Consider the following 25,679-nt stretch of genomic DNA (forward strand, 5'->3'; position numbering starts at 1 on the left):
TGGATGGTTCTTTGGTTTTCGTCCTCTCCCCTTTTGTTTTCTGCACGCACGTATGTTAAATCACATCTTCATTTAGTGCTTTTGTATTGATTTGGACAGAGGGTGCAGCTGGGAGACTCACTGTAGGATATCGTGTATCCCTAGGTGCAGACTTTGCTGTTTTCTCCCATGCTGTGTATCAACCTTATAAATGTAACACGTTAGAAAATGTGTTTTATGTATATATATGTATCTCTCCCTTTAAAATTTATGATAAAGACACCTCTCTCTCTTTAATCAAGCTTTTTGCTTGTCTAAATAAGGGTCTTTCAAATTGCCTGACCTTCCCCCACCCCCCACCCCCCAGCAACACTGTGACCCCACGGGAACCTAACCACGTGTAACTGAAGCAGAAGTTCCAGGCAGCAGTGTTTTCTGTTATAACTGCAACGCATTCTGATACTATCTGTTCTGTTTTATTTTGTGTCACTAAAAATAATGTTATTTGCAACCCAGTAAATTGATTTCACAACTCATTAATGGGTTATAACCTGCAATTTGGAAAACATTAGTCTGTGTTTACAGTACTTCCCTGCTGTTCCGTTTACTTAAAGACAGATTCCCATTTTTCTGCCTACTTTTGGACATCCTCCTGTCCTGCTGTCTGGCCAGTTGAGTTGGTCAGATGTAATCCAGCCACTTAGAGTTGCCTGTGCTTCAGGGGCTGGGGAGTAAGGTGTGTGATTGTTCTGTACGGTTTGCGGTCCTTCAGCTCCCTGAGGTCCTCGCAGACGTGTGTGAGCCACGGATGCAAACGGTTCCCCTTCTAGAGTCCGGGAGACTGAGGCACCGGAGGTGAAAGCAGGGAGACGTGGCTCCCTAGTGCGCGGTCCCTGTCCCCCCGGCGCTGCGTGTTTCCGCTCCATCCGGACCTCGTGGCACTTCGCCTGACTCTGCCGCTGTTCTCCAACTTGTCAGCTGCCTCCATCCTTGCTTTCCCTACCCCGCTCCGCGGTAGCTGAGCAGCCTGCAGGGGAAGCGCGGCTCGTCCCCGCCCTCCACGTGGCTGCTCTCCGTGCCCGAGACTCAGAAATAAACAGGATGGAAGTCCTTCTCCATAACCATTCTGTCCACCAGCAGTGGGGCTGATATTTCTAAGCAAGTGGCTCTTCTAGGCTGAAAACAAAAATTCTCCAAACCCTGTGAAATAGGAACATGGCAGTCAAGGTGTAATTTTTCACACATCACCTTGGGTTATTTTAAAATAATCTGGATATGTGATCGCTAGTCAAACCAGATCAAACTGCCCTTACTTCCTGCGATCACGACCCAGAGGGCTTCTCTGCTGCTGCTAAGCCTCAGCAGCACAGGGCCATGGATGTGTGCACGGCGTCTGTCACCTGCACGCGGCTTTAAAGCACGTTTTCTCCTGTGTTCCTGCATGTTGTGTAGGGGTTGGGTGGGCTTACTGAGCTCCTCTGTTTAATACTGAACCTGACCTCACTCCCACAACATCCCTGGAATTCCTGATCCTTATCCTATTTTCATTTTTCTGTTATTCATGGGACGTCTTATCTTCGCATATGCTGTGTAACACTTATTGTACTTAGTACTTTCTGTCTCCCTCGGCCCTATGGAAGCTTCACAAGGACCAGGGTCTTCACATTTTTGATTCCATGATGTATCCCAGATGCATAGGAGAGAGCATTGCACATAATAGATGCTCAGCGCATACTGATTAAATGAATTAGAGACAGGCTACACATCAAAGGATGGGTTTAACTAAATGTATCAGTAAGTATAGGTTAGATTACGCTGCAGGAAGAAACAATAACAGCATTTAGTTGCTTACCACTGAAGGGTGTTATTTCTCTGGTCTCCCGGAGTGAGCTTGTGAGTCCGGGTGGCCACCCTCCCTCCACGTGGCCACTTGGCATTTCAGAGGGCTTCAGTCTTGTGTGATCTTCACGAGGGGAGGCGATCATGGAGAACCACTGACAAGCTCTTAGTTAAATCTTGCTGCCTGAGTGTAACACACGTTGATTACCATTTGTGTTTTATGGGCTAAAACAAGTCTCATGGCCACGTCCATCTTAAAGGAGTGGATAGACTCATTCTTCCAGGTGTTCAGGAAGAGGAGAACCGGAAACAGTGAAGGTGAGCTTTGTCCACCTTCATTGTCCATGAGATGAAGGAAAAGTACCTCATTCTTTTTTTAATGTACTCCTCTCCTTGTTTATTCTTTGTGACATGTTTGTAGCTATTGCACCTGAAGGGTAATTGGCTATCTCGATGGGATTTAGGGGGTGGGGGAGTAAGAGGGGGCCATAGATAGCCTTAGGGAGTGTCCCTCCTTCTGAATTAGGAGATTCTGAGCAGAGAGATTATTTTTAAATCCAGAATGATTCATGAAGTGTGCCAGAATATTGATCCCTGCTGAGTTTTCTCTTGATCAATAAATCTGTAATTTTCCTTCCTGGAAGTACTTGTGATAGGGACCTTATTTTGGCCAATTTAAAACATTTATAATAAAAATTATTACCAAGCTTCAGACGCCAGCTGTGGGCTGAGGGCCACGTCGCACGTGACCTGCTCTCTCTTCTGCATCTCTGATTCAGGTCTTTAAAGTGGTTGTGATTATCTGGTGTAGGGTCCTTATCAGTTAGTGAACAACCAGAGCTCTCTCAAGTTATAAAAGATCATCACTTTATTCTTTTATTCTTCTTACGGTAAATGTAATGGCTTCTCCTCCCAACTCCTGCCCACCCCCCGCCCCATCAAAAAAAAAAAAAAAAGCCTTAAAGCACGTACCTCATCCCATCCCCAGACTGTCCAGTGAGTTCATAGAGGTCGAGAATGCTTTAAACCACACGTTTTTACTGTTTCCTCCAGTGCCTAGCGGGATTCTTGGCCCCATGGAATTGGCCCACATGATGTGCATTTGTATGGCTTTCCTCCTGCTTTCCTGTTGCTGCCCTAACAAATTCTCACAAACGCAGTGGCTTAAAGCAACAGAAGTTTATTTTTGCAGTTCTGTAGGTCAGTTCCAATATGGCTCTCACCAGAATCGCACTTTTTTCCTGAGCTTTGAGGGGAGACTTACCCGGGTTGGTGGCAGAATCCAGGTCTTTGATGTTGCAGGACCGAGGCCCATTTCCTTCCTGTGTCAGCTGAGGGTGCGTCTCACCTTCTGAAGCTGCCCTTGTCGGCTTCTACCTCCTTCCTCCATCTTCAAGGCCAGCAGTGGCAAATGGAGACCCTCTCACACTTGGAATCTCCCCTGCCCTCACAAATGTCACAGTCTTTGGTGTCCTCTTCTAAAGCCCAATAAGGTGACATGGCTTAAGAGTCAGAGGTTTTAATGGAAATTTACATTACTGAAATTAAGCACTTTTTTTTAGACAGATGTTTTGATGTTAAAATTTCACATTTTCATTATAGACCCTTATCGGTGATGTGCATTTACTTTTCAAGGGAGAAAATACTGCACTTGTCATAATATAAGTTTTGCAAGCAAATCCTTTTCTATCATTACTGTTAGTTTATTAACAGTTTTTTAAAAAATTATTTACCAAAGCTTATTTAATCCTCAGGGGGCGTCTCTCCTTTGTACAGGCCTACTTTTGAGTGCCTTACTTCCTTGTGGACAGGAATATAGGAGGAGATAGAAAGTAATTTTAACAAAACTTAATTAGAAAAATTAAACTGCCATAAAATATAACCACATTATGTACTCCGAAGGTGTATGTGAGTAATCAAGGGTAGTTACCTGCTATTCAGGCAAATCTTTTTGCACCAAAGTTGCATTTATTGTATACAGTGAAGTGTTTCCTGTCTGACTGCTTGCTCTACTGAAAAGAAAAAAAAAAAAAAAAAGCTGAATCATATTCTATATATGGTATTTTACTTGCTTTCCTAATGTCTCCCAGAAGAGCAAAGATGGAGGATTTTCTTTTTGTGTGTGCGTCTGTGATTTAGTTACTACGTATGCGTGTTGTACCTCCTGAGGATGGAATAGACTTTTACAAAGAGCTGGCTAGAATGCTCTGGTCCTTGTGCTGGACAAATATCTGAAATATCCCCTTGGGGGGGAAATTGTGGTGGTGGTGGTGTTTTCGTTATAGGATGGTTTGAACTCCTCTTTCCCTTTCAAAATGAGACAGTGGTTCTCAGATTTTGTGATGTTGCCAGCAGAGTAAACGCATGGCTGTCATTCCACCAGCATCAGAATATTCACACTGGGGTCTCTTGAGCATTGAATTCATGTTCCCCACACTATTTCCAAGTGTGATATATCCTCTGATTGCAACTTGGAAAATTAGTGTTCTTGAACCAAGCATTAAAGCAGTTTCATTTTTGGTGCCAAGTGCCACCTGTGGTCACGTGGTTGTTTTCCCCACACCTTCCCCAGCACCTCTCTGTGGGTCTTTCCTTGGCTGGTACCTCATCCTAGTTCAGCCATAAAGGCAGCATATGCTTGGTCAGTATTAAAGGCTACTTTCACTGATTTATTTTTAACTTGCAGTCCTTTCTTGACTTAAATAGTCTCCCTGGGAAGAAGCTATTATCTAATTGTAAACTGTGCATGTTTAACTTCTCAGCTACCATAACAAGTATTTATTTGAAACAGTGTAGCTGCAGAGAAGCACTGAACCCTGACCCTCACTCCTGGCCTTTCCTGTGTACATGCTGAGACTTGCAGAAGAGTTCTCTGCTTCTTAATTTGGAAAGATATGGATTTTTTTCCAGTCTTATTTCACAGTGGTCACTTTTAATGAAATAACTATTTAAATGCAAGGGCCAGAACAATCTAGCTTGAATTCTAGGTCCACACCTCACTAGCTTTGTGATCTTTGGCAAATTACCTGACTTCCTTATGTGTCCTCTCTACAATGTAATAGTAGTAGCATCTCATTAAACTACCTCGTCCTAGCCTCCATTGCGCTAGCCAGCGACACCCTCTCCCCCCCCCGCCGGAGGACAAGGACTCAGGGACTCAGCCTGTTCACTTCTGTCCGCCCAGCGTGCCTAGAACAGTGTGGGGGCCTGGTAAACACTGTTAAAAGCTCAGCAGAATAATGCGTGTGATCCACTTGACACAGTGCAGAGAAACAGTAACAGTAAAATTTCCTGGGTTTTTAAATGTTATCAGTTACACTTGAAAGATGAAAAATTCATTTAATAAATGTCTTTTGTAGAAGAAATATTGATCTACCACTCAGCCATTCTGTACTGACCTCAGATGATACTCCTTAAAATTAAGTAAATTTGGCTTCTCTCCGTGAAGTCTGCCACCATAATTTCTGGGCTGACTTAAGAGTATGAAGGCAAAAATGAAAATTAATTCCTATTCACTGTAGTGTGTGTGTATGTGTGTGTTTCAGTCACATTGAGGTTTAGATGAATTGTGCCCTTTCAGTTTTCCCAACAAGGAATGTTTAAAGCTTTCTCTTCTGCAGTTCTAAGAGAAAGAAGCAACATTTCTAAACTGAATTTGCTTGTTTGTACCCTCTGACGTAAAATATTTCAGTCAGTTGTCCTAGGTAATAGTTTAAAACAGGGATGTATTACTTTTTTTCCACTTCACTTTCTGTATGGGAGTTTGCAGGGTTTTTATGAGTACTATAGAATTTTAGAGTAAAGGGATCTCGCAAATGATCTCATCACTGCATCTTACAGAGGGGGAAAGTGAATAAAAAGGGAAGTTTAGTGGTCCTAGCTAGTTAGTGGCAAAGGTAAGATGTGAAACAGGTTTCCTGACCTTTGACTCATTTTTCCTTTCCTCCCTTAAAAAAGCAAAACAAAACAAAAAAAATAGCAACCCAAATCCAGCCATATAAAAAGATGCTTCAGTGGTTCTATTGTTTTTTCTCATTCAAGTCTTTGCAGAAATTGCAGTGCTAAATGTTTAGCTAAACTATTGAAAAAATTGCGTATGTAACTTATTCTCATGAAAGTTATTAATTTAGTCATATATTTTATAATAGCACATTAACAATTTTTTGGCTCTCTGAAATATATTGTAGAACTTGCAAAAATCAGTCTGCATTTTGTTCAGGATACACTTTAGAATGTATTTATTAATAGAGTGCTTCCCACGTGACGCTTTTCTCATATAGCTATAATGTCAATTAACATAATGAATTTTTTAAAATATTTGATTGTTATATTTTAAAGAAAGGTCAGATGGCATTTTCAGTTGTTAATAACTTCCGTCTCGTATCAGCCTTTCTGGTTTTTGTAATGTTATCATCCATTTCTTACTTACTTTTACTTATGTCAGGAGGTTAAAATGACATAAGCACCTGCGGTGGTGAAATGCATTCCCGTCTCCCCTGCAGCCGCACGTTCTGGAGAGAGGAGGGAACCCTGCGTCCTGCAGCGGCGCCTCCTGGGTGCACAGTGGTCCGCGCGGTCGTTTTGGTGTCTGACATGTCACTCCGCACCCCCCTTCGTCTTGTGCAACCATGAAGAAGTCACCACATTCGTGAGGCAGCAGCAGTAATACACACAGCTGTCATGAATTAAAAAAAAAACAACAACCGGTTTTTAGGAAATAATTATATATTCATTAAGTTTGAAATGTGGAGAACGTATCAGCATTTGAGCGCATTTGCTCCCTTTGCCTGAGCACGTAAACCCTGCAGGTGGAGAGGGGCGAGGATGCATCCTTCCCAGGCGCGCCCGCGCAGGTGCTCGGCGCTCGGGGTCCAGCGGAGGGGTGGGGGGGGGGGGTTCCTCCCTCTCGCGGGGCGGGGGGGGGGGGGGGTTCGGCGCCCAGGGACGAGCCCGCCCCAGCTGCGCCGTAGCGCAGGGGGAGGCTCCCCCCTTCCCCGCCTCGCGCCTCTCGGGCGGCGCACGCGGGTTCCCTCCCGGCCGGCACGCGGGCGCACAGGAGGGGACCCCGAGACGGGCCCGCGCCGGGCAGGGCCGCTGGTCGCCTCTCCCGCGAGGGAGCCCGCGCGGGGCTGTGGGCGGTGACCCCGGGCGGCGCTCCGCGCCTTGCCGCGCCTCGCGTTGGGTGAGCCCCGTGGGTGCCCGAGCATCCGCCCCCTCGCCGTGGCCAGCCAGCGCTGGGCCCGCGTGGTGGTTGGGGGGGTGCGGGGCCGATGTGTGCAGTGCGCGCGTGTCCTCCTCCCCCCGTCAGTGCTTCCCATGCGCGACATCCCCCTGTGCGTGCAGGCTTCCCGCGCCGCGGGCCACGTTGCCTTGGCTTTCGGTGAGCGCTGCGCCTTCAAGCCCCTGTGGGTCCCGCGGAGCCTCCCTGCGCACCCCTCGCCCGCGCAGCGCCCGGGGCCCCCCAGCCGCGCCCCTCCCTGGAGCTGGGGTCGCCCGCGGAAACTGCATACACGGTGACACGGACTCTTTAAACCCAGCCATTTCTGAAGGCTTCTTGGCTTTTGTCACCCTGAGAGAAATTGGCACACGTACTTGTTTGGCTTCGAAGGAAATGCCACAGTTCAGTCATTTGTTTCTTAAAGTTTGCCTCTACCATCATGTCCGAATACTTCATGCTTTATTTAAATTTCTTTTATCCTCCTGTTTGCGTACTCCTTTTTGCACTTCTTCACTTTCACAAAGACCTCCCTTTCATCCATCCTGCCCAGGACCACCCGTCACCAGGAGGAATGGACCCCGGGATAGATGGGGTTTCCTGTGAATAGGTGGTACAGTTTCCACTCTCAGCCGTTAGGCTACATCCTTTCGGAAGACCGACGCTGCCTTTGCGGAGGATGCTGACTGCTGATGGGCCTCTTCTCGTTGCCCCCCTGTTCGGCACCCCGAGTTACACTCTCATTAGATGTACTGTAAACCCCTAGGGAGTTCTTAAAAATTAGTAGAAGGAGAATGTGTTTTTTTCTCTGTGAGTAGCAGCGTAGTCTTGGTAGCTGTTGCCTCAAGCAAGTAAAATTTCTAAATTTTGTTCTCAAACTTTGCTTTCCTATTTGGCAAAAAGCCTTAGGCAAATAATGGTGAAATAATAGCCATCTGAGTTTGAGATTTAAGATATTCACTTTAAAAGTCACTTAAATGTTTTTACTCTTCAAAATATAATCTATATGTCTTATTTATTTTGATATTTAATAAATATTAAATGTATTACATTAACATTTATTATACCATGTTCACGTTTTCTAAAATGGTCATAAAAACAGAAAAATGTACTCATACATCAAAACAAACAAACCCCCAAATTGTCCAGAGTATCCTGTCTGTATAAAGGTCTCAGTAGTAATAGTCTCAGATATTTTTCCAGATATGTTATAACTCTTTGATGTACAAAAGTCTGTTTTATTCTTTCTAAAGCAGAAGTAAGGTACTGAAGGTTAATGATTATATCATTTGTAATTTTAAGTCACAGCAATGTACTAAGGGGTGTTTCTGTGAAAGTTAATAAGTATGATTTATTTATACACACTTTACCCAATTGTTACGTATTACTATTGATTTTAAAATTATTATATCATCATGTTTAATTATTTGGGATATACAAGGCATGTTTAAAAAAATCAAGCAATGAAGCCAGTGTGAGTCACTTAGTAGATCTGCATGTTAGAATTCCTTTCTTTTTCTTTGGATATGCTCCCTAGATTCCCCCTGAATTGATGAAAAGGAGATAAAGTGTAGCCCAGCACACCCTTTTCAGTGTGGGGTACTTGTAAATGTGCCGTTCATGGGTCAGGGGGAAGGAGGAACTTTGAAAGTTCTGAGTGTCCCCAGAACAGTTTTCTCATCCTAATGAATTATTTTGATGACATTTTTAATCTGGAATTTTGGATGTAATTTCTTATCACAGCTGCATCTTCATTTTTATCCTCCTCTTGTTTTGTTTTTTTTTCTGCAGTGGGTACACCTTATTACATGTCTCCAGAGAGAATACATGAAAATGGGTACAACTTCAAATCTGACATCTGGTCCCTGGGCTGTCTACTGTATGAGGTAGGTTATGCTGATAAATTGAAGTGATTTTACTTACTGCAATATATTTCCTCTATCCTTATAGTATGTAGTTATTTTTTTTCTGGGTGATGTTTAAGAATTAGCTTTTTAATTATGAGGAAGTCAATTCATTGACTTAGTAACTGTTTTTATAATGCAATTTAGTAACTAGACATTTCTACACATTTACTTCCTATAATTTTAAATTGTTTCCTTTTGATGGGAGTTTTATTTCTTAAATGTTTTTTATGTTAAAATAATGTTGCATAATCTTATTTATAAAAATATACATTTGAACATCTATTAAAAAAAAACTTGCCCATGCATAACAGAATAGATGCAATGGGATGGATTTAAAATATGAAAGCATAATAAATATATTTGTCACTTTTTTTTCACTTTTATGTAGAGTAATTCAGCTTTAAGGATAGTTTGTAAACAGATAATTGTTCTAGATTATCACTTAGTTTCCGTAACAGTTTGTATTGGTAAAGCTCAGTGAAATACTCTCTCTCACCTGTTCTACTGGTGATAATTTATCAAAGGAAAATGGAATCATTTTAGATAGGTCCTCTAGCAAGTATTGCAGTGTGACAGTTTGGGTGACTAGAAGAAAGCATGTTATATTCATGTTATAGAGTAATGCTATCAGAGAACACTCAAGCTAGGGACATCTATAATTTTCTTCTTTAATTGAATGGTAATTTTCCTGGGAATGTAGGCTTTCAGTCAAAGCTGTTAACTAAAAATTAGCCTACATCTAGGTAACTCTTTTAATAAAATGAAGGAAAATAATACATGGAATCATTTTCATATTTTAAGCATACAAAGGAGATCTAAAGTGGATAGATAGAAGCCAATGTATTTCTTACTCTTTATTTTATGTCTCTTTGTCTTCCTGACTGAAATAAAATATATGATGAGATCATGTATTTTAATTGCTCTGCTTTCACTTGGAAGTAGAGCCGCGGAAGGCTTTTGAACTGTGTGTCATGATCTTTATGATTTTGTGGATCGCAGCTTCACGTTTCCTTAACGTATGGAGCCTGACAGTGTTTATTTTGTTCTTCTTACTAAAATAACCAGTGTTCTAAAATAACATCCTTAGGATTGTTTTTATTAAGAAAAGCTTTGAATTAGTGACAGAACAAAACACATGTCCGTGTGTATTCACACAATGTTGAAAGAGATTTATGCTCACTGTGTTATATTCTGTTAATAGTTTCGTGCAGTGTTGCACTGATTTGATTATATTAAGTTACTGTAAAGTTTCAAAGGCACTTTGTACATTTTAAAATATTTTATACCTTAGGTGACCTTAGATTCCTTCAGGCCGTAGTCTAATAATATTATCAAAGTAGCGTTTTCTCTTTATACACCCAAAAGCAAACAGCAAATTGGTTTCCACTAAAGAGATTAAGTTTAGCAATTGAAAAAGTTAAGTTGAGGTAATAAGCATTTTGGGGGGAAGTTTGCATAATTCTTTTAGGACCAGCAGACTCCCATGTCAAAACTGAAATAATTCTTCTCATTCTGCATTTGCCTTTGAGAGGCAGTGTCCCATGTTCGTATATACTTGAAATGATCACCAAAATAAAAATTTCTTCTGTGGACAGTGCTACGTTCATGTGTGTTATGTGTTGCGGATGATTTGGAGTTACAGTATGTAACGTGGTAGCATTAGTTTTCAGTGAGGTGCATTTTCTCAGTTGCTCCATGCAAGTCATTGGGTAGAACTAGAATTTTCCTAAGGATTTAATTCACCTTGGTGTTATATTTCCTTCCAGTTATGTTTTAATATAATGTCAGTAAAAATGCCCAGCTTTAAAAAATTGGCCATAGCATCACATAGATATTTTCTATTGTATCCCACTAAGAATTTACCATTGACAACGGAGTGGGAAGTTTTTTTTTGAAAGTGTATTTTAAACTCAGAAAATTAGACTTTCAAATATTCCTGAAACCTCAAAAAAAAAAAAAAACCAAAAAAACCCAGCAGTACAGTTTTAATTGATATGCAACAAAGTAGACTTTACTAATTAAAATCAAGATGCTGTGCTTTTGCTACATGGACCTTTACATGGAAAAGTAGGTTTTACACATTTCCTTTATTGTTCAGTGCAGCAATTGCATCCTTCCAGGGTTGTAGGTTGGTGGCTTACAGTTCAAAAAAAAAAAGAGAGCTGCCACCAGCCCCGAAGACAGACAGTGGGCTTTCGTCCCTCTGACACCCCCAGAATACTAATCAGGGAAGCCGGACCCTGGAGGTCAGGGAGCAAGTCAATCATTCTAGCGATCGTCTCAGTGTGGAGGATCAAATTAGCCTGAAAAATTCAGCTGCTGGGAGGAGAGCGTGAGCAGCTGTCAGGGGCAGCATCGAGATGCACTAATGAACCAGATGAATAGTGCAAAAGCTTGAAAATAAAAACAGGACAGTTGACATTTTTCATCTGTCAAAGCAGGAGATGCATGAAAATATACTATTCCTGTTTAACTCCTTAGGGGACATTCAGATTTTTTTTTTAACACTCTGCAGTATTGAGACAGAAGTACTGTAATGAACTCCTGGCATACGATAATGCATATACGGACGTTTACTTAGGGGTTTTGCAAACACAGAGAGACAACAGTTTACACACATGGTCTATGTTTTAAGGGGGCATTTTACAGATTCTGTTTTATCACAGTGTCCTCTCGTTTTAACAAAAAACGTAATTATTGTGGCCCCTCTTGTAGAAATTTCCTCTCAGATGGAGTGCTTTATATGTTTAGGGACATGCCCCTCGTTGGGGGATTTCTTCTCTTCGTGGGGAGCACCTGTTTATCCCTGAGGTGGTTTTGCAGGAGGTGCAGGAGGGAGCTGCCGGGCGGCTCTGCTCCCCCAGCCCCGCGTCCAGGCCGGGAAGGAGTTAAGCTGTGCCTGCGGCGGGGCCCCGACAGATGAGCGCTGGGCCGTCCTCAGCTCTTGCGTCCCCGCCGCCCGCCCCGCGTGTTGCACGCACGCCCAGCCTGTCTGGGGAATGTACACATTGTCCTTCCAAAATCAGACTTATTAGCACATGTAGAAAAGGGCGATGACTGGGGGGCAGCCTCGCACTCCGTGTTGTAGTCTCGCTGCCGCGGTTCAAAGATTCAGAAGGTTTGAACAGGAGGCGAACATTTTCAATTGAATTTTTAGTTGTAACCCTGCTTTACCGCAGTCCTTGCTCGCACCTGAAATGTCAAGGTAGAACTTGGTCTTAAAATAAAGTTAAATTCAATAATGTCTTTTTTAAAGTCGTTCATTCTTTTTTTTCTTTTCTGCCTAAGAATCTCCTTTGGGTGCCTCGAAGTAGCAGCTGTGACTCGTAGGGCTTTTGAGCATATTTAGTGTTTTTGAGACATCATCAAAAAAGAAAAGGAGTTCTAATTCATGTGAACTAGTTGAGGAATAGTTATAACATTCAGATTGAGAAGACTTTTTTTATCTCAAAATAACAACTGTCGTGCGAGATAAAGCGGTGTGTGTTCTGTTCCCTAAACCATTAAGTTCAATTTTAACTTCAGTTTCATTTTTGTTGTATTTTGACCGTTACATGGTTGATATATACCATTAATGTCTGTCTAGTCATGAGATATACTAGTTGTTCCTATCCCATTATATTTACAAAGTCTTGTTATTTTGTTACTTTTCTAATACTGTTTTATGCTGCGTGTGCGTGTGCCTATGTATAAATAATTACATGCTAATCATTTCTCCCTTTTAGGGAAGTTTAAATGTTGAAAATAATAACCAAAAATTGAAGTAGGACTTTTTAGGACTTACTGAATAATTCTCTGAAAAGAATATTCATGAAACACAAAATGCCTAGAGAACTTTATTTAAATTACTTGTAATTACCCCCCACCCAGTATAATATACTTGATGAAATCTCCTTTAAAGTTATCATGTAACTATATCAGTTTCATTGGGAGCATTTTGCAGATGGCTGCGTTACAGAGTCCTTTCTATGGCGACAAAATGAACTTGTACTCGCTGTGTAAGAAGATAGAGCAGTGTGACTACCCACCTCTTCCTTCAGATCACTATTCAGAGGAAGTAAGTCATTTTTCAATTCTTGTGTTCATGTTGTTCATTTTGCTAACGTTTGCATTTTATTACGGAATCTTCCTTTATCCAGTGATACAGATGACAAGTACAGGTGGTAGAAAGCACACCTTGCTTCTGTTTTCCTTCTCTTGGAGCCTTGGCTGTTAGAGAGTTGACCACAGTTAGTTCCTCTTGAGAGGAGCACAGCACAGCACGTGCTGTGACATCACCACGTTCTACGCGGGGTGGGAACAGTGGCTGACTCTACAGCGTCCCGAACACAGCAAAGGGCAGAATTAATGCCCAAGCCAGGCCCCAGGGGACCAGCACGTCCGGCGGCCCCCCTCAGGCCCCCGGTCTCGGAGCCGCACAAAGCGGTAACTTTCCCTTCCGGCACCACTTCCCTCCCTCGCCCCTGCCCATGTTTGCCCAGGACGGAAGCAGACAAGCAGACATCTTCTCAGCCTTACTCTTCCAGCTTTCCCCTCCCTCCTGTCCCTTCTGTGGGACCTGTCCCATCAGCACCTCGCTGCTGCGGTCAGGCTCCTCTGGGAGGTGGTTGTGGTCATTACTGTAGGCGTGCTAGAAAGCAGACTGGATGGGACTGAAAATGTCAGGAGACTTGCCCTTGCCAAGGTCTGAGCCTGGATCCCTGCCTGCTTTGGGAACCCACTGAAGTGAGTTGCTTGGGCACCACCCAACCTCCAGGTTTTCCTTGAACAAAACATTTCCCATTTTTGCCTAATACATCATGATTTTACCCATATTTAAGGAGGAGATCTGCAGAACAGCAGTGTCTCAGGTTAACTCATTGTGTTCACACAACTGTTTTTGGAAAGCTTGCTGGGGACCCCACCCAGAGAAACTACTGTTTTAGGACATCTCACCCGCTCATGAGCAGCAGAGGTTTTGCCCAAGGAAAATGGAAACAGGCAGAGGAGAAATATGAAATAATTATAATGTTCGTCTTTTAGGTGGTCTTGTCACTCTTTCTATTTTGAAATGAATGCGATCGGTTCCAGTTTTGTTTAAGGAAGATCGAGTCCATGTAACTTGAATAATAAATATCTCTAAAGAATTTTTTACCATATGTAAAGCATTTGTCATCCTAGGATGTTGAAAGTACCTTTTTTTCCTAATAGTTTTGATACTGATAATCAACGACGCTTGGTTCTTTGTTTCACAGCATTTGTATTCAGGTAATTAGAATAAACTCTTACAAGGCAGTGACGGTAATTTAGAAGTTTTATCTTTATTTGATGTTAATGCTATTATTTTAGTCATTTTTAATTACTATTTTGGGTTTAGAATATAAATATGGCATTTCACAAAACCAACTTCAGAACTCTCGGCCTGGAAATACAGTAGGGTGTGAACAGTCATGCAGAATGATCGGGAGGATGTCAGGGGCCGTCCTTTGTTGTGTCATTCATGCTGTCTTCTTTTTTCCATGAAGCGCATGAATATTTCACATATCTGCATCCTCATCCCCTATTCTTCTTGACTAATTTTCAGACTGTCTGAATTTGCATTTCACATGGTAGCTGATTAGGAGATGCCGAGTGCAGCAGTGAAGCCTCAGCAGGCGGTTGCCATGGTGACCTTCAGCAGGATTTTAATGATGATACCACTAGTGGTTCGTTGAAGTCGGCCTGCCTGCAGGGCTACTTCACTGCAGCTAAGTGTGAAGTTGGATTTGCGGATTCTCAGCCAAGGGGCAGATATCAAAGTCTGGCCCAGATAGAAGAAGGTCTTACAGTTGGGAAAGGAAAATAGATTCCATTTTTTTACCTCACTCTGTATAGTTACCAGTTTTGAAAAGAGATATAAAGCAAAACATGTTGTATGATGTACTTTCCAAAAAAGATAGTATGGTCCCTCCGATTGGTAAAATCTGCTGTTACACAAAGATAAAATAGAAAGCTGCAATATGTAGGTAAACAGGGAAACATTCTTGCTAAAGAAATGAGATATAAAAAATACAGACCAATGTCCTTAATCTGTTCAGTTAGGTAGAAAACTTCTCAGAACATGAGCTTTGAAATACAGATGTGCTAATAAACACTTTCTCTCCTTAAGTAGGAACTCTGTTCAGAAAATAATTGTGCAGAATTTATGGTGGCAGAAAACCTGAACAGATCTCATGCTGCCGTACTTTACCGGTATCTGAAAGGTTCCTTCATATGGTAGGCTTTTTAGATCTCTTAAAAGTCCAAATTGCCATTTAGTTTTTTTAGTATGGCAAAATTTGGGAAACAATGAAAAGTGAAGTATAAAATTTTTAGACAGTGAACTTTTAATTAAAAGACCAATTCATTAGGTGTCAGTTTTATAGCTCAAATGATAACAGACTGTTGGAAAACTAAAAATTTTAAGCAGATTAATTTCCTACCAAATATCTATTTGAAAACTTACCAAGTTGACTTAGCTACTGCTAAGCTTTTAAATTTTTAAGGCTACTGCCCAGAGAGGACACACAGGGAACATTTCTTGAGAATAAAAGCCATGCCCGCAGCCACCCTCACAAGCCAGGGTCCTGAGGAGCTCTGCAAGGTGTGTTTCCAGATACAGTCATTCCATTTGGAAGAGCTCAGAGTTTAAAAGCTTGGGATTTTTTAATTTGTTATAGTCTAAGATATAGATACACTTAAGCATTAAACACTGAAGCTGAGAAACAGCATCCTTTGGAAAAATAAACCTGTATGTCAGATCTTTCCTTGTGAATTATACTGTTGTTATTATGTACAGATGATTAGGATTCTAAACTGAATTGTCTCAGCTGCACATGAATGATATTAGGAATGTATATTATATAGCTTACTAAAATATTTTTATGAGTTTTGGTGTTCAGTATTCTTTGCTTTTCTAGTAATGATCTCATCCATGTATCAATAGGGAATTACTGTACTTAACAATAAAAATATTGGGTTAAAAAAAAGGTAGATATTTTCCCTGAGATATCTCTTAGTTTTGATTAAACTTGGTATTGTTGGTGACTAAGAAATTTACATGAGTGAAGCAGACACGTATTGAACATTTACTGTGTCCAGGGAGTTCTGATCCGCGCGGCTTCTCGTGGTCTGGTCTGGGCTGACCTCTCCAACGTTCCGATCACAGCATGCGCTCTTCTTCCCTGAACTCCGCCCGTGCAGGTTCTGCTAGGAGGCCCGTGACGTTCCCTCTTCCTGTGGGTGCTTGTTTCCTCGTAGTGAAGTGCCCCTTGCCCTGTTCCGTATCAGGTGAACTCATTCTCTTTATGACAGGCGTGGCTGTCATCGCCTGCATAAACTTATCCTGCTCCCCTTTCTCCGCCTCCCAAACCCTCCTCCCTCCCTTGGCAGTCACACTGCATTATAATTGTTTCTTTTTTCATTGACGTACAGCTGATGTACAGTGTTACGTAAGTTTCAGGTGTACAGTACAGCGATCCACAACTTTTAAAGGTTATACTCCGTGTATAATTATTGTCAAATATAGGCTCTGTTCCCTGTGCTGTGCAGCATAGCCCCGTAGCTTACTTACTTTATACATGGTAGTTTGTACCTCTTCATCTGCTTTTGTCCCTCCCCCTTCCCCACTGGTGACCACACGTTTGTTCTCTCTATCTGTGAGTTTGTTTTTTTGTTACATTCACATTTGTTTTATTTCTTAGATTCCACACATGTGATGATATACACTATTCATCTTTCTCTGTCTGACTGGCTTCACTTCGCATGGTACCCTCCAAGTCTATCCATCGTGTTGCAGATGGCAACACTTTCTTTGTTCTGGCTGAGTTGTATTCCCTTGGGTATATGCACCACGTCTTCTTTGCAAGGTGGCTCCCCCTCCAGACTGTCCAGCTCCTGCTCCTGAGGGTCTCTATTGAGATAGTTCTTTTTAACTGATAGCTGAAAATTTGAGCATTAGCACCACGCAAAATATAGATTTGTGTATTTAATTTTTTTTTTTTTAATTAAAAAATCCTAGCTTAAGTAGAGAAGACAGGAAAGGTTGAAGAGAATTGTGCCTTCAGCAGTTTGGAAGGATGGTCAGAAAAGTTGAGTAAAGAGTTTGCAGATGAAAGTGAAAAATGGAAATGAGTAGAAAGAATAAGTGTTCTTGGTCTGAGAAAATAGAGCAGGGAGAAACTAAATTGAAGATTTGAAAACAATACTTTGAGTGAAAAAGAAATGTAAGTGTCTGTAAAACATTGGTGAGGTGGTTAAACCTTTTCAATGAACTCGATGGTGTTATGATAGCAGTGCTTGTTGATCTGCACTATTATGGCAGATGCTTACCTGTTTATTAGTAATTTTATTTTATTTTTATTTTTTAATTTATTTATTGGCTGTGTTGGGTCCTTTTTTGCTGTGCACGGGCTTTCTTTTTAGTTGTGAGTGGGGGCTACTCTTCATTGTGGTGCACAGGCTCCTCATTGCTGTGGCTTCTCTTGTTGCAGAGCATGGCCTCTAGGAGCGTGGGCTTTAGTAGTTGCGGCACACGGACTCAATAGTTGTGACTCGTGGGCTTAGTTGCTCCTCGGCATGTGGGATCTTCCTGGAGCAGGGATTGAACCTTTGTCCCCTGTGTTGGCAGGCAGATTCTTAACCAATGCGCCACCTAGGAGGGAGGTCCCTGTTTAGTAGTAATTTTAAATTATAAGTGACAAAGACTTTTTTTTAGGACACAGTATTTGTGGTTATAATTGTAATATATATAACTTGTAATTATATTTTTGAAAACTTGATAATTTAGTAGGTTTTACTACTTTTTTTATAGGTCAAAAAGAGAAATTATAATTTTGGAATTAGAATTATTAAACCATTAATCAGTTTTCACATTATTTAATGCCTCTTTTGTTGTACATTAAATTTCTGTTTCTTTTGTGGCTTTATACCTCCAGCCCACAGATAGAAAAATATCTGTTTCTATTAAAACTCAGTTAATGGAACTACTTCTCAAATATGCAATTATCCTGTAAAATATCAGCCTAAAAAGTCACATCCGAAGAACTAATGGAAAATGGATGAAATCTTATAAACATTCACCTCCAAAATGATAACCTTTTTTTAAATTTATTAAGTAATAAATCTTTTTTACTTTATTACTTCCATTATGATTTCTTCCTTTCTTAGATATTGCCACAATCCCCCCCACCCCCCGCCTTTATTTTTTTTTAAGTGAGAGAAATGGAAGGCAGAAGGGGAGGTTTCTCCCCCCAGGAATAGTTCAGCAGTACACGCTGATGACGTCTTCCCCACTGCTTCACTCAAATGCACAAGAATTTCCAGTATCATTTTCATTATTTTTTTTTAATTGAAGTATAGTTGATTTACAACATTGTGTTTCAGGTGTATAGCAAAGTGATTCAGTTATATGTATATATTTTTTTCAGATTATTTCCCCTTATAAATTATTAGAAGATATTGAATCTAGTTCCCTATGATATATAGTAGGTCCTTGTTATATATCTATTTTATATACAATAGTTTATATCTGTTAATTCCAAACTCCTAGTTTATCCCTCCTTCTCCATTTTGGTAACCGTAAGTTTGTTTTCTGTGTCTGCAGTCTGTTTCTGTTTTGTGTATAGGTTCATTTGTATTATTTTTTAGATTCCACATATAGGTGATCTATAACATTTGTCTTTCTCTGTCTGACTTACTTCTTTTAGTATGATAATCTCTAGGTCCATCCATGTTGGTGCAAATGGCATTATTTCGTTCTTTTTTATGGCTGAGTAATATTCCATTGTATGTATGTACCACATCTTCTTTATCCATTCCTCTGTTAATGCATATTTAGGTTGCTTCCATGTCTTGACTGTTGTAAACAGTGCTGCTGTGAACACTGGGGTGCATGTGCCTTTTTGAATTAGACTTTTTGTGTTGTCTGGATCGATGCCCAGGAGTGGGACTGCTGCATCACATGGTAGCTCTGTTTTTAGTCTTTTAAGGAACCTCCGTACTGTTCTTCATCGTGGCTGCACCAGTTTACATTCCCGCCAACAGTGCAGGAGGGTTCCCTTTTCTCCACACCCTCTCCAGCATTGATTATCTGTGGACTTTTTGATGATGGCCATTGTGACCAGTGTGAGGTGATACCTATTATGGCATTTTAATTATTCTTGAGACTATATAAGTATTGATTTTTCCAGAGTATTTAAAATAAAAGGATTAAAAAGCTTGATCCTTTCTATGCTTGACTCTACATGAAGAGCATAAATTTCTGGTTGAACTAAACTGATGTCACATATTTATAGGCTATTGTAGAGTATAAATATATTTACATGGCTTTAAATAAAATTGGAATACTAAATTTTTTTCAACTTCTGAAATCACCATTTTCTTTCACCCCACAAGAACTTCCTTGTTAAAGAAGGAAGGTCTGCGGCATGATTCCCATTTTTCATGCGAGCAGACAGAGACCCACAAGTGTCAGAGCGAATGGTAGACCCCAGGGCGCCCCTCACGACATCCGCTGCGGGTGCTGCAAGAGCAGAGGGAGCAGCCTGAAGGGGAGGCGCAGGTGTTGTGTGAGTGATTCCACCCCAGGCTCGTGGGCTCTTCAGCGTTCCCTCTCCTCTCCCCACCCTCACCCACTGCGTCACCTGGACGCTCCTCCCCTGGGAGGCACCGTGTTCACGGAGGCTCGGTCACAGCTCCTTCAGGACCCTCTTCCGCCTGGGGGCAGCTTGGGGGCCACGTTACACTGAAGGGAAAGAATGGGGAAGTTTTGCAGAAGGGTAGGAATGATTTTTACATATTAGAATATGTAAAAACTGCTGCATGCATTTCAAAATAAGGTACCAGAAGTGTTGGACCGTAACATGCTAAACAAAAACTGTTACAGTTTGTTGTGATTTTACTAATACTTCATTTTCCAAATGTTTACCCTTAAGGAAAGGAAAGGAAAGGCCTAAATGGAAGCTTTAAAAATTATCACTAGCTCTTTAACCTAACATTTACAAGTAATTTCTGTTTATATTTAAATTCACAATATGCTTAAAGAAGCTTTTTAAGAAAGTTGAGCCACTAACAGAAAACATGACCTTTGTTTTAGCTTATAAAAGAGTTACTTTATGTAAATAAGAAAAAAAATAAGATGAAAGTGTCAGGTACAGATTATTTTTGCATATTTTGAAGTTAAACTATAGTTTATAAAAGTTTTTATTTGACCAGTCTAAAGAGTCCTGTTTTGTAGTTGCTAGATTCGTAAATTTTTATACAACTATATAAATTTCCTGAAGTTGTCACTGTAGATTAACAATCATTGTTATTTAAATTGGTGCTAGAAGATTATTCCTGACACACAGTCCCAAGAATAGTTAAATGAGGGACCATATTTGCACAAATAGTGTTTGGAAGTTTATCTGTTTTCACAATATTTCTCTAGTTCTTGTTGTGACATGATCCAGTGCTAAGTGAGATGAGAATACTTTAAAATGTAGACTCTCTAATAATAGTGACTATAATCTGTAACTGCCATTATTTATTAATATTAATGTTGAGTTAGACACAATGTTTGATTTTCCTTCCTAAAAATGGTTTTAGTTTGAAATGCTCATTTATAATATCAATTGACCACCTTACTTAACTTTAAGTTGCCATATAAGATTGGCTCTTTAAGCTTTGAATGTTTCATTTTTGTTTAAAAAATATATTTAAGCAGGCCCTTTGTTCAGTTATGCTTCTGAAGTGACACTGGGGACTCGCTCCTTGAAGACGAATCCAAAACAGTGCCCTATGTTCCAGGCATCCTGTGGGATCCTGTGAAAGCACGTAACTGTCTGTAAGACGTTCGTTCGCGGTGTTCCGAGGACACTGAATGATCTTCAGTTGTGGAATGGAGCCCTCACGTTACCTTGTAACCTGTCTGTGTAAGAGTGCTTTCCTTTCCTCCCCTCCCCTGCCCCCAAGTCAGCCACTGGTGACAGCTTTGACACGCGCATTGGATCCGCCTCCTTGTTTTGTATAAACATCTAAAGCTTGGAAATATAGTGTGCCTTAACGTGTGCGACCCACTTTGGGGGGCTAAATGTGTCCTTGTGTGGATGGAAACTGGGTGTGTCTGGGAGGCCGATACCACGTAATTGGTCGCAGAGGGATTAGGATGGGGTGGAAGAGAAGCAGCACCAAGAGCAGGGTCTTTGTCACTCTGCCAAGGGTTGTGTCCACGACCTTGTGCCACGATGCACAGAGAGCCCGGTTGTCATCACCTGTACGTCACTGAACTTGATGCTTAATTGGGTTATCGCCCTGACAACAGTAACTGTTAACACGCTCCTCTTTTTAATATTTTTGGTACCAACCTGTATGCTTTGATATTCCTTTAGAAATATATAGATCAGAATATATTAGCATTTTCTCTGCTTCCTTCATTAATTTCCATGTGTCTTATGATTTCATAACCCTTTAGTAATGTTAGAGAGAATTCATTTTATTTTTACTTTATATGCTTCTTCTCCTTTAAACGTTGATGTTGCTTTTTAAATTTCCCTTAAACATCTGAATTAAACAGTTCTTTCTTCTCTGATTTTGTAAAGGTTCCTACATATTCAGACCCTTATTTTTGCCTTATTTTTAACTTGTTCTATAAAACAGTTTATAAACAACAACAAAGTACATGTTTTTACGAACACATGTGAAGTAATGCAAACTAAACAATTTTCTTGAGATAATGCAAACTGTGAAATGTCTCTTTTACTTACTCCTGTTTGTTAATCTAATATCTACTGATTTGGGAATTATTTCTATAAAGTACTAAATGGAAAGCTAATTCCCTTAATTCAAACACAAAATTTTTTTGAGCAAGTGATTGCCTGACAATATTATTAGAAATTAAAGCCTGACATATAGAAATATATGTAAAATGCTTGAAGTGATTATATGAACATATGTCTTCTGTGAACATGGTTAATAGTGTAGTACTTAGAATAACCTCAAAGTACTGGGTAGTTGTTCAGGATTTTTAAGGTAATTTCTTCCAGAGATTTGCAGGAACTTTTTTTTAAACGTAAGACTAATGCCGAGAGAGACCATCAGGATCATTGTTTCTTCGTGGTTGTGTAGTGTCTGACCGCCTGATAGAAAACTTAGAGGCACCTTTCATGATTCCACATGTCACTGTGTAAATTCACAACCTGGTATAAAAAAATCGTCCTACGTGAAAATTCAAGTACATTTTCTTTGGAGGGAGTGGCTGTCACTTTAATGACTGAGGCAGATGAGAAATAACACGAAAATGGCCACTCTAGTGAGCATACGAATCTCAACAGTTTTGTGCGATCCTCTAGGGCCTGTGTCCCATTGTTCGGCAGAGCCCTGGAGAAGATTTTTTGGTTTATTTTTGGGTCAGAGCTGGCCTGTGAGCGGTGACGCAGACGCATTCACTTAGAAACCAGGTGAGCCGGTGTTGGAGCTGGCATCTTTTGAGAGTCAAACCGTCTAACGGTCCTTGCCTGTGGGCAGGTCACGCACCTTTGTGCACAGGTGGCCGTGCGGGAGACTGCAGGTTAGGGTAGGGTGCCCCTCGGGCAGGATAATGTAGTAACTTTAAAAGCCAGGGGTCTGAAGCTACAGCACTTCACTTCAGATCCAGGCTGGGCCCCTTCCTGCCTTTGTGACCTTGGGGATGTTACTCCCCCGCACACGACCCCACAGAGTGGCTCTGAAATGGGCTAGGTTTTGTGAAAATGGTAAGAACTAAAGAAGCGCCAGTTTTTAGGAAATGGCTTTCTCTCTGCTCTGACACTGGAAGTAGCCTTGACGCCCCAGAGTTACCTTATGGAGCATAAAGAGATGCCTTTTGATCTGAAAATGTCCCAGAGACTGTACTCCAGCTGTCCACTGGAGGCTTAGAAAGAAAGAACCGCCGCTTCGGAGGGGCATCTCTATCTCAGCAGTGTGGCCTCTAGGTGGTCCACCAGTTGCAGAAAGTGGGCCCAGAGTAACCACCTGAGTCAACCTGTCACATTTAGCTATTTCTCCACTGAAAAGTTGGAGACTGTCTAGCAACGGTAAGAGTTTTTTCTCTTCCTCTAGGTAATGACTGTTCAACCCTTACTACCATCTCTAAATGTTATTCCTGTATTCTCATGTGTAGGCAGCTGTTTTGCTCTCCTCTTCATCATGTCAGAAGCCCAGTAACTCTGCCATCTAAGAGAGAGAACTGTACTTTTGTTTACGTTCAAAGAAGGGTAAAGAGGTGACCTTACTCACAGACCTTACATCGTTACCTGGTGTGACAAGGGGCTATTCATGGATCCATGTGAATTTGCGTTTTTAAAACCAAATCATTAGTTAAAAGCACACAGCTTGGTCCATGACCATTTGTAATATAAAAGGAGTAAGTTATTTGTTGTGATTTTTTTCCCCCTTACTTTGCCAAAAGACTGTCACAACTGATCTCCCCCCCACTAAGTTAATATGTCTACTTGAATGTATCTTTAGAACAACCAATAGTTATATCAGAGAAACCTCCATCAAATTAAGAATTCGGGCCTGTGTAAATCTCCCATAACGTTTACAATCCACCTTTTTTCAAAAAGGATTTGAGGTAACTTACAATAAAAGACACACCTTACAGTTCTTAAAATAGAAACAGAAGTCAAATTCAGAACCAAGGACAGAAGGGCCAACAAGCAGCTGCAGCGAATCTGTGCGCGTCTGTCCTGGCCCCGCGGGAAACAGTAAGCAAATCGTTTCTGTTTTTAAGGTGGGAATATACCTTCTCTGTTCCTCCTACTGAATTATGATGGGAATGTCTCCTGTATGGGTCTGCGAGTAATATACTGGCATTGTCTTACACAGCAATTATACAGCAAATACCTAAGTGGCGTTTGGTAAAAGTCAAAGACAAGCATTAAAGGATGGTTTTCGAAACGTGAGTTGGCCGCAGGAGGCACCACTGTGCTCCCAGGGTACAGCCTTCTGGTGGCCTAATTTGATTAGAGGGTAGATCATAGATTACCCAGAGTTATAAGGATGAAGTGTATTCCTTACCAGGTCTTCCCTAAATTTTCATCCTCTTAGCAAGTTTGATAGGAGCAATGTAGCACACCTCTCAATACTCTTTGAATTCAAATTTTTGAATTTGAATATTCCAATCTTTGAATATTCAGTACACCATATGTATTCCTTGACAAGGACCTTCAGTGATGGGTTCTATTCTGCTGATTTCCTTCGGGGAAAACAAGCAGCAAGTCAGGTGACACCTCTGATCAAAGCTGAAACATCTCACGACTCTGCTTAGTGGTTGGAAGTCAGACCAGCCTCTACATACCTGCATAAAGTACCCGAGATCTTATTATCTCTGCTCTAGATGACCACCTGTTATCACCCAGTCAGTCACCTCTCCTGATGGGAACTCAGATATACCTTAACCTGCATGACATCACTTTCCAGTGGTCATGATTTGAAATGAAGCCAGAGAGTGTTACTGCGTGATCAGTATGTGTGCGAAGCTGTGTTCGCTGTCACCCTGAGGGGTTCAAAGCAAAAGGCCAGATTGGTAAAGGAAGCAGACTCTCAGTTGGAGGACCCTCCAGGACCATAGTGGTGGAGACTGCGGCAGGAGCAGCGCATCGTCTTAGCCAGTAGAACTCAGCTGGTGACTGTTGGGCAGGTGGGCAGGAAGTGTGATGGGGGGTCTGTACAGACTTCAGGTTCTGGCTCTAGAAAGGGAGGCACTGCCCAAGGCAGGAAGAACTGGTCTGGGGAGAAAAAGAATAAGATCTCAGTGTGAACATGTTTAACATGAGGTGTTAACGTCTGCGTGTGTAGATGTGGTCAGAGCACATTGTGGGGGGGGGTGTGGATGGAGCCGGAGGGAGGGCTGGTGACCCTTGGCTCGGTGGCAGTGAGCACCGAGGGAGAGGACGCAGGATAAGGCGGAGGGAAAAGGGAAAAGGGGTAAGGAAAGAGCCGTGGGACCCACCAACATTGGAGGGATTGTCAGAGGATGACAAACCTTAGACCTGCAAAGAAAACTAAAGGGAAAGCCCAAGAAGTGGAAGGAGAACCAGGAGGTGTCGGGGAGCCAGGGGAGAGGGGCTCTCAGGTGGGGGCGGGGAGCCTGGTCGGGGGGAGGAGGAGGAGATCTCGCGATGTAGCGCCGGCTTGTGCCCCCCTCTCGGCCAGAGCAGGGCTGTGCGGTGCTGCAGGGGGTGAGGGTCCGTGTATTATGGAGCTCAAGGTGGTGAGTGCAGGTTCTGTTCCCGCTGGAGCTCAGCTTTAGAGAAAATAGACGCAGCAGCAGTTGGGAGGAGTTCCGTCGAGAGACTTAACTGTCCTTACAGACTGTGGTGAAGGAATCAGCAAATGAGGAGACTGGAAACTTAGAATAGTACACTCATCATCCGCTCACTAAATACCCATTCAGAGACACTCGTGTCCTGACCACTGATGCACAAAGGTTCAGATTCTGCAAGAGTTCCAGTGACAGAATTGAGAGTAGTAAAAAAAAAAAACGATTCTTCGGATGCTGAAAGAACGGGCGAGATGGCTCGGGTGTAGATGCCGAGGAAGCGTGAGTCTCACAGTCTTCACTGTTCTCTGTGAGGCCAGAGTCTGAGCCACAGGCGAGGCTGGAGGTCAGCGGTGCCCCTGGGTCAGGGAAGGTTGACACCTGACCAGCGCTCTCATGGGAAAGGCGCTTGTCCAGTGTAACGTTTGCAGGACAGCTTTAGGGTCCAAGTGTAGTTAGGAAC

At 41.8% G+C, this 25,679-nt stretch overlaps 1 protein-coding gene across 8 annotated transcripts in view; it reads left to right on the plus strand.

The window, feature by feature from the left end:
• NEK7 (NIMA related kinase 7) overlaps positions 1-25,679 on the plus strand; it is a 166,523-nt gene that overhangs the window by 105,924 nt on the left and 34,920 nt on the right. For all 8 annotated transcript variants that reach the window (XM_057725480.1, XM_057725477.1, XM_057725476.1 and 5 more), the window contains 2 exons: positions 8,825-8,919; positions 12,884-12,997. In XM_057725480.1, the coding sequence (XP_057581463.1) occupies positions 8,825-8,919; positions 12,884-12,997 (209 nt within the window). The remainder of the gene's footprint in view (positions 1-8,824; positions 8,920-12,883; positions 12,998-25,679) is intronic.

Source organism: Hippopotamus amphibius, chromosome 3 (genome assembly GCF_030028045.1).
Source record: "Hippopotamus amphibius kiboko isolate mHipAmp2 chromosome 3, mHipAmp2.hap2, whole genome shotgun sequence".
Taxonomy (NCBI): Eukaryota; Metazoa; Chordata; class Mammalia; order Artiodactyla; family Hippopotamidae; genus Hippopotamus; species Hippopotamus amphibius.